General features: G+C 51.1%; 1 protein-coding gene across 1 annotated transcript; it reads left to right on the plus strand.

Annotated features, from left to right (window-relative positions):
• Positions 1-3,010: 3,010 nt before the first annotated feature.
• On the plus strand, positions 3,011-4,982 carry LOC127336534 (receptor-like protein kinase FERONIA). Its single transcript, XM_051363354.2, has one exon. It carries the CDS (start codon positions 3,095-3,097, stop codon positions 4,619-4,621), a length of 1,527 nt encoding a protein of 508 aa, XP_051219314.1. The 5' UTR covers positions 3,011-3,094; the 3' UTR covers positions 4,622-4,982.
• The last annotated feature ends 4,330 nt before the right edge of the window (positions 4,983-9,312 follow it).

Genomic DNA, 9,312 nt, shown 5'->3' on the forward strand with positions numbered 1-9,312 from the left:
ATCTCTTGTGCATCCTACCTGGCCTCACTAACGCCATCCCGGGATGTTCATATTTGTTTCGACCAACAATGTATGAGGCATTCCATTTAGTTCATACTACTTGGATCGTTTTTGAGTTCGCTCTTATTCGTTGCAAACATCTATGAGCGTGCACTAATGTTTCTTTGGCTTGTTCATATATGTGCAGATATGACGTGGTATGTCGTGTACAAGGGCAAGGTTCCCGGAGTCTACAACGACTGGGAGGAGTGTCGGAGACAGGTTCACCGTTTTAGCGGTAACAGCTACAAAGGGTACACCACTAGAGCGGAGGCCGAATACAGATACGCACGCTATCTGGCGGGAGAGAGGACGGAGCGGAGGAGGAACCGGATGAAGACCACTTTCATCGGGACGGTGCTAGTAGTGACTCTAGCTCTCTTCTATGTGATGCTAGTTTAGATGATCGACCTTGTGTAACCACTAGCTCATTTGTGACTTGTAACACCGTAACTTGCATTGTAACCTCTTCTCTAATGCGAATGCTTGTGAATCATGTGGGGCTAATGTGAAGAACTATGTATGGATAAGCTGTGCTGTTGTTTATATGCTATTATATATCATGTATTGTGCTATTGTACTGTCATATACAACCTGTATAAATACCTGCCAAGATACAAAATAAAAAATTCGAAATCTTAGCAGTGGCGCACTAGTGGACCATCTGTGGCGCACTACCACTAAGTAGCAGTGGCGCACTGCTCTGGATCCAGTGGCGCACTGCCCTGTGATCCTCTCCGAGACTAGCAGTGGCGCACCAGGATAAGTAGCAGTGGCGCACGTCCTGGAGAGGGCAGTGGCGCACGTACTCACGCAGCAGTGGCGCACCTCCTCGCTGGACCAGTGGCGCACGCAAGACGGTAGCAGTGGCGCACCTCTTCTACACAGTGGTGGCGCACTGCCTCTGACCAACAGTGGCGCACCACTTTGGAGTAGTAGTGGCGCACTGGAGGACATGTCAATGGCGCACCAGTCAGTGCGCCACATGTATCCAGGCTAGTAGTGGCGCACCCCTAGTGCGCCACTACTATGAGTTAGCAGTGGCGTGATAACAGTGGCGCACCACTAGTGCGCCACTGATGGGTAAAAGTGGTGCGCCACTGATTGCCCTTTTTCTAGTAGTGCACCACCAAGACAACACCTGAAATACAGACTTTCCAAAAACGACGCCTTCAAGAAGGGAACAATGCTCAAACACTGTCGTCGCCCGATCAAAGATCTTAGATTTTCACCTTGAAGATAGTCCCCGCTCTCAAAACAATACCTCCAACAAGGTCATTGCCAGGCACAACCAGTTAAGGTCAGACCTTGGGTTTTCACCCTGAAAGGTAGGACTCTGAACTTCACCTGTGTTGTCGCCCCCACTTTCATACCGCTGCTGTGAAGCCTGGAACACCAAGCAAGTCCCTCAACATCGCGTAGATTTGAACCTCCCTTAGCTAATCCTCCCATCCGGCCTTCTTGAAATTCTCGTCTTCCGACTTTCATCATGGATCCATAGTCACTTGATGTCAACACAGGAAAAGAGCTTCGCGCCGCTCCCTCAACAACCAAACGGTCGGAATAAAAGCATGGGTGCGTGCGACCGAATACCACCCGATCCAGTGAACTCCATACATAAGATGCATTGTTCCGTTCGCCGGCGGAGCCTTCCGGAACTCATCACTCTGGCTCGATGAAGAAGATCAACATTCAGAAGGTCTTCGTCTTGGCGCGTGAGGAACCCTAGGACCACCGCCTTTACACAGGCCGAGCCCCCCACGCAAACGGCCATCCTCGCCGCCTGTCACACCGAAGATCCGGCAAGACGAATGACCCTGGGGTGCGGGAACCAGTAGGCTACATAGCTGCGATCAGGCCCTGGTCGCGCCGCCACCGGCTGCACTGAGGCCGCCACCGGCAGCAACCACCGAGGACTGCCGATGCCGTAGCGCCTTCTCCGCAATCCTCCACCGACCGATCCACCACCCTAGGCGCGCTCGCGCCGTCGGGAAGACGACCGGTCTAGGCGGGCAGGCTAGACCCACGGCAGACCTCCTCCACTTGCAGCCACGAAGGCCCAGTGAAGAGCGCCGCCGCTGCCTGGCCGGGGAACGCTGCCCCGACCACCGCCCGCGTCCGTCTCCAACGACCCAGCCCCAACCGCATCGACGAGATGGCCGCCACGTCCACCTCCCCTAGAACCGTTCGGTACCAGGGGCCGCCGCCACCGCGGTCGGCGCCGGCGGCAGCGGCGGAGAGGAGGGGATCAGGGGGAGGGAGTGTTTGGGTGACGGGATCTGATCCCTCGGCGGCGTCCTGGGGGTGCGCCATGGGAGAAGGGTTACGGGAGGAGCTTTTTTTTTACCAGACTTGGTGACTTCCAAAATCTAAGCCACACCTTTGTAGATGCTATATTTGCTAAAATTAAGCTTGGCAAAGTGTGACGGGGAACCAAACATACCCTTAGAGTTGGAGGGAGCAATGCGATAACTAAGCCTGGAAGTCGGCAGAAAAACCAATCAACGTGGCTTCAAACAATGAACAGTTAGAGCACTAGGTAAGTCAAGATCGGCGACCCCGATGGAAGTGCGGTAGAAGCGCTGGAGATGACCTGTAAACCACCATATCGAGAGATGATGACACGGTGAATGAGGGGTACGTAGATGTTGTTCTCGTTGAGGATTCGGCGACTTTGAACATTCCACGGCAGTGCCCCGCCACCGCACTGCTGCCGGCGGTCTTCTTTCTGGAGCTGGTTGCTATCGGTGCATATAGAGCGCGTTGGGGAAATGGACCGCCAGCTTGGATCCACCAAGTTGGAACACGCATCCAGCAAATCGATCGGGTCGTTGTCTCCCTTCCCTCTTGGAAGAGGAAGCAGAGGCCTTACTGCGTAACACTGTTTTTTTCCTTGGCTAAAATGACTGATAACGATGTTATCGAGAAGCCGCAGTGACAGTGATAATTTGTGCGCCACGGCCATATATATCACCACCACTCTCTACACAAGTAGGCAGTCATTCAAACTGAGGAGCGCGCGCATCCACAATCAGCTCCTCGGAACTCTACTCCCATGGCCAACTCGACTCTGCTTCCATGCCTCCTGCTGCTAGCAATCGTGTCCCTTGCCCCCGCGGCCAGTGGCGTCGACGCATCAACCGACCCACGGCCGATCCGCCTCAACTGCGGCGCGTCATCCGCCTCGGCCACCGACTCCGACGGCCGCTCATGGGACGGTGACGCCGTCTCCAAGCTCTCACCACCGACGGGCGCCGGCGTCACCGCGTCGTACCAAGACCCCTCGCTGCCTTCCCCCGTCCCGTACATGACGGCGCGCGTGTTCGCGTCGAGCCACACGTACACCTTCCTCGTCAGCCCCGGCCGCGTCTTCCTCCGCCTCTACTTCTACCCGTCCGGCTACGGCGGCCTCAGCGCCTCCGACGCGCTCTTCGGCGTCACCGCGGGCGGCGTCACGCTGCTGCGCGACTTCAACGCGTCCCAGACCGCGCTCGCGCTCAACGCCGCCTACCTCGTCCGCGAGTTCTCCCTCAACGTCACCTCACCCACCCTGGACCTCACCTTCGCGCCGTCCCCCGGCGCCCCCTCCCACTACGCGTTCGTGAACGGCATCGAGATCGTGCCCACCCCGGACATGTTGACGGTGCCAGCGCCGTCCTTCGCCAACGGCGGGAGCCCGGACCCGATGCCCATCCGCGCCGACACGGCCTTCCAGACCATGCACCGCCTCAACGTAGGCGGCGGGGCTGTCTCCCCGGCCGACGACTCCGGGCCCTTCTACCGCGCATGGGACAGCGACTACCCCTACCTGCTCGGCGCCGCCGTCGGGGTCACCTACGGGAAGGATAGCAACGTCACCGTCCGGTACCCGCCGTCCGTGCCGCCGTACGTCGCGCCGGAGGGCGTGTACGCGACGGCGCGGTCCATGGGCCCGGACGCGGCGATCAACCTCAACTACAACCTCACCTGGGTCCTGCCGGTGGACGCCGGGTTCTACTACCTCCTCAGGTTCCACTTCTGCGAGATCCAGTACCCGATCACCAAGGTCAACCAGCGCTCCTTCTTCATCTACATCAACAACCACACGGCGCAGGCGCAGATGGACGTGATCGTGTGGGGCCGCGGGATCGGGGTTCCCGTGTACACCGATTACCTCGTCGTCACCACGGGCTCCGGCCAGACGGACCTCTGGGTCGCGCTGCACCCGGACATCAGCTCCAGGCCGGAGTACTACGACGCGATACTCAACGGGATCGAGGTGTTCAAGCTCCAGACGTACGGCGGCAACAGCCTCGCCGGGGACAACCCGCCGATCCCAGAGAAGCAGCAGGTCGAGGATAGAGGCATAGGGGGATCAAGGAGGAAGAGTGCCGTCTCTGTGGCCGTGGGTGGAGCGGCCGCCGGTGGCCTCCTTGTGGTGTTGATCGGCTGCCTCTGCTCGTGCGCTGTTTGCAGGCGGGGCAACAAGACCGCGTCGGTTGTCGCGTGCGAGCCCGAGGCCGTTCTTCAGCAACCGGCTCATGGCCTCAAACCTGGCCCAACGAAAAGCTCCGCGTTGTTTACGTCTGCCCAAGACAAGTAGGCTTATTTGCTGGGCTCTTACCATAACTTGACCTACCCAAAAAAGGGTTACTGACGGGCCCAAATTCTAAAACAATAATGCTGGGTTTACGGACGAATCGTTACGGGAAGAATCTTACGGACATGCGTGGGGCGCTGATGTTTCTCCCCGGATGAATACTCGGACCCACCACGACTTCTCTGCCTAATGGCCTGATGCCACATCTGCATCCGTAAGCTGATTCCGTAGATCCCTTCCGTAGGTGTAGCATTACTCATTCTAAAATCAGTTCCTTTATTATTTTTTCTCTTGAGTTTCAAAGGCAAGTGCCACCCATAAGGCTGATGTAAATACATGCTTGGCGTAACATCTTTTATGTGTATGCAACATTTTTAGAACTAAAACTATGAATCTACATAAAACTTGAGAAGCGTACGAAAAATATTCTAATATTATGGAGACATCGATGTAGCAAAAATCAACAACCTATACAACAAAATCTCATGGTTGCATGAAATGTGTTGGTAAGGTATGTAAAAAAAAGTAACACATGCAACATATGTGCCTAGAGCATCCAACATTATTGAAGCACATTTGGAGAATTAGAAAACTCTTTGTAGCATACATCCAGAAATAGCATTGCAACATTTTTCACATGGTTACACAACAAAAAATGAGTTTGTGCAAAAATCACACACCATATGCAACATTCAACAACCCCCCTCCCCCCCAAACTGATATTTGCCATCGACCATGAGGCACTGCCATGGCGATTTGAGCTAACCGGCCATGAATCAACCATGCAAAGGCCCATCAGAGCTAGATTTGGTGAACCCCGAACCATCCACGTCTTCTCCAACTCTCGCGTGTGGGAAGCTCATTCTTAATGGCCTCCAAGGAGAGCTTACCACTGTCACACTGGAGGTGTTGGACGACCTAGCCAACACCTACGCCTGCGGAGGAGCAACATATGTGGTGACGCGACATGATAAGCATGCCAGTGGAGGAGCAGAAACTAGCTCCGAGAAGGAGTGGCGGCAACCACGGCCAACCGAGTAGAGGAGCAGCGGTAGTAGCGCACGTTCGCGTTGAGGATCTCTTCGGAGGAGAATGAGAGGTCATGCGAGGACGGGTTCTGCACAAGACGTGCGGAACTCAAATGTTTCACATAGACGGCGAGGGTATAGAGTGATATTCCCACATGAGCGGACCGTCATATTGTTTTGCCGGTTGAGGTATAAATTTTTCCAAATTCAAATGTGATCACGGCCTCATAGGCTTCTGTCTAAGCAAAAAATATAAAACAATAACATATAAAATAAAACTGATTTTTTAACAATTAATATGAACATGATTCCTAACTACATGCAAAATTTCTGCGAGACAAGACTTGTGCGACTGATTTGTGCAATTTTTTTTTTTTGGATTCTTACAAAAAGACATGTGTGGCTTTTTAGAGCTTTCCAATTTTGTCTTTCTTCATGAACCACCATACAATCTTTTCTTGACAAAATTTTGTATGCCGTTGGATCATATGTTCATGCTCGTAGTAAAAGAAATCAATTTTTTGTTATTTTTTCTATTTATTTGTATTTCCTACTCAAGTAGGAGCATATAAGCCTGGGAGAGCCTCCCTGCCCCTTTTTAAACGGAAATCATGAGGCAGGTTTTCTTTTTACCTAAATATATTACTCAAATGTTATTGCTGCGAGCCTGTTATTGGCTAGGATACAGAAAGTGCAAATCTTCTATGTATCAAAGAACAAATGCAATGGAAGAGGTTAAACATGAACCCACCAACAATACTAACGCAACCCAATGGAAGAAGTAAGTGAGGATCAAATTGTGCAGTATCCTACCTATCTGGGAGCTCATGTTGCTTGATGAAGGGGCATTGAAATAAATCGTGCACTAACCAAATCCGTTGCAGAAGTTGTTACAATTATGGTCATATTGCGGCCAAGTGCCTTATCATATGGAGATCTAAGAGATATACTTGGAAGATCAAATAGCACGCGTCTATTTATTCGGTGGAAGAGTCTCGATCATCCTCTTCTCCCTCCTCGGATAGTGATTGCTCTATCTCCCACATCTCTGAATCTCCCCTAAACCCTAGCCCCGCTTTGGATCCACCTACCATGGCCAACTACGATTGTGATCCTTTCCCCCACGTCCCAGCTGGTATGGCTATAGTGCCGCCAGGCCCTCTTCGCGCCCAACGTGGGCATGTCATCGTCGGAGGTGACTTCCCTGCCTTCTGCGACGACTAGGCAGTTGCAACACTGGCCCCTGCAATGAGCCAAAACCACCATGAGATCATCGCAGAAACCATCGATGCACAGCTCCAAAACTATGGATTGGAGGTGAGATCTATCTCCAAGTGTGCCATGGGTTCAACATTGGTTAGATTTGCTATAGTCAAAGATCGTGATGATGATGTTAATCTTAGCCCAACCATCTTCTGATCATGTTGCTTGATGAAGGGGCATTGGAATAAATCATGCACTAACCACATCTGTTGTAGAAGTTGTTACAATTATGGTCATATTGCGGCCAAGTGCCTTATCAGATGGAGATCTAAGAGATATACTTGGAAGATCAAATCGCATGCGTCTATTTATTCAGTGGAAGAGTCTCGATCATCCTCTTCTCCCTCCTCGCATAGTGATTGCTCTATCTCCCACGTCTCTGAATAGTGATTTCTCTATCTCCCACGTCTCTGAATCTCCCCTAAACCCTAGCCCCGCTTTGGATCCACCTACCATGGCCAACTACGACTGTGTTCCTTCCCACCACGTCCCAGCTGGTATGGCTATAATGCCGACATGCCCTCTTTGCGCCCAACGTGGGCATGTCATCATCGGAGGCGACTTCCCTACCTTCTACGACGACTGGGCGGTTGCAACACTGGCCCCCGCAATGAGCCAAAACCACCATGAGATCATCACAGAAACCATCGCTGCACATCTCCAGAACTATGGATTAGAGGTGAGATCTATCTCCGAGTGTGCCATGGGTTCATCATTGGTTAGATTTTCTATAGTCACAGATCGCGATGTTGCTGTTAATCTTAGCCCAACGTGGATTGGTGATACTAGCCTTAGATTTGTCCCTCAAGATCATGCTATCAATAGGCGTGCCACCCTTTTAACCCATGATGTATGGCTAATGATTATGAATTATCCACTCGAATGTTGGGATGTAGAGATCATCATGCGTATTGTTGTTCCCTATGGTCGCTTTCTGGTCTGGAACAAGGACATGTCTGATAGAGCTAGAATACTGGTTAAGATCAGAGCATATGATGCAGACAGATGATGGCAATGCGGATTGATACGTCTCAAACGTATCCATAATTTCTTATGTTCCATGCTAGTTTTATGACAATACTCACATGTTTTATACACACTTTACATCATTATTATGCATTTTCCGACACTAACCTATTAATGAGATGCCGAAGAGCCAGTTGCTGTTTTCTGCTGTTTTTGGTTTCAGAAATCCTACAAAGGAAATATTCTCGGAATTGGACGAAATCAACGCCCAGGGTCTTATTTTTCCACGGAGCTTCCAGAAGACCGAAGAGCATACGAAGTGGGGCCACGAGGGGCCGTAACCATAGGGCGGCGCGGCCAGCATGGGGCCCGCGCCGGCCTATGGTGTGGGGCCCCTGCGCCGCCTCCAACTCTGCCCTTCCGCCTACTTAAACTCTCCGTCGCGAAAACCCTATTACCGAGAGCCACGATACGGAAAAAGTTCCAGAGACGCCGCCGCCAATCCCATCTCGGGGGATTCAGGAGATCGCCTCCGGCATCCTGCCGGAGAGGGGAATCATCACCTGAGGGCTCTACATCACCATGCCCGCCTCCGGATTGATGCGTGAGTAGTTCATCCTTGGACTATGGGTCCATAGTAGTAGCTAGATGCTTGTCTTCTCCTCATTGTGCTATCATGTTAGATCTTGTGAGCTGCCTATCATGATCAAGATCATCTATTTGTAATGCTTCATGTTGTGTTTGTTGGGATCCGATGAATATTGAATACTATGTCAAGTTGATTATCAATCTATCATATATATGTTGTTTATGTTCTTGCATGCTCTCCGTTGCTAGTAGAGGCTCTGGTCAAGTTGATACTTGTGACTCCAAGAGGGATTATTTATGCTCGATAGTGGGTTCATGCCTCCATTGAATCTGGGACAGTGACAGAAAGTTCTAAGGTTGTGGATGTGCTGTTGCCACTAGGGATAAAACATCAATGCTTTGTCTAAGGATATTTGTGTTGATTACATTACGCACCATACTTAATGCAATTATCTGTTGTTTGCAACTTAATACTGGAAGGGGTGCGGATGCTAACCCGAAGGTGGGCTTTTTAGGCATAGATGCATGCTGGATAGCGGTCTATGTACTTTGTCGTAATGCCCTGATTAAATCTCATAGTAATCATCATGATATGTATGCATCTCTATTTGTCAATTGCCCAACTGTAATTTGTTCACCCAACATGCTATTTATCTTATGGGAGAGACACCACTAGTGAACTGTGGACCCCGGTCCATTCTTTTACATCTGAATACAATCTACTGCAATCATTGTTCTTTACTATTCTTTGCAAGCAAACATCATTCTCCACACCATACGTTTAATCCTTTGTTTACAGCAAGCCGGTGAGATTGACAACCTCACTATTAAGTTGGGGCAAAGTATTTT

Source organism: Lolium perenne, chromosome 2 (genome assembly GCF_019359855.2).
Source record: "Lolium perenne isolate Kyuss_39 chromosome 2, Kyuss_2.0, whole genome shotgun sequence".
In the NCBI taxonomy this organism is placed as follows: Eukaryota; Viridiplantae; Streptophyta; class Magnoliopsida; order Poales; family Poaceae; genus Lolium; species Lolium perenne.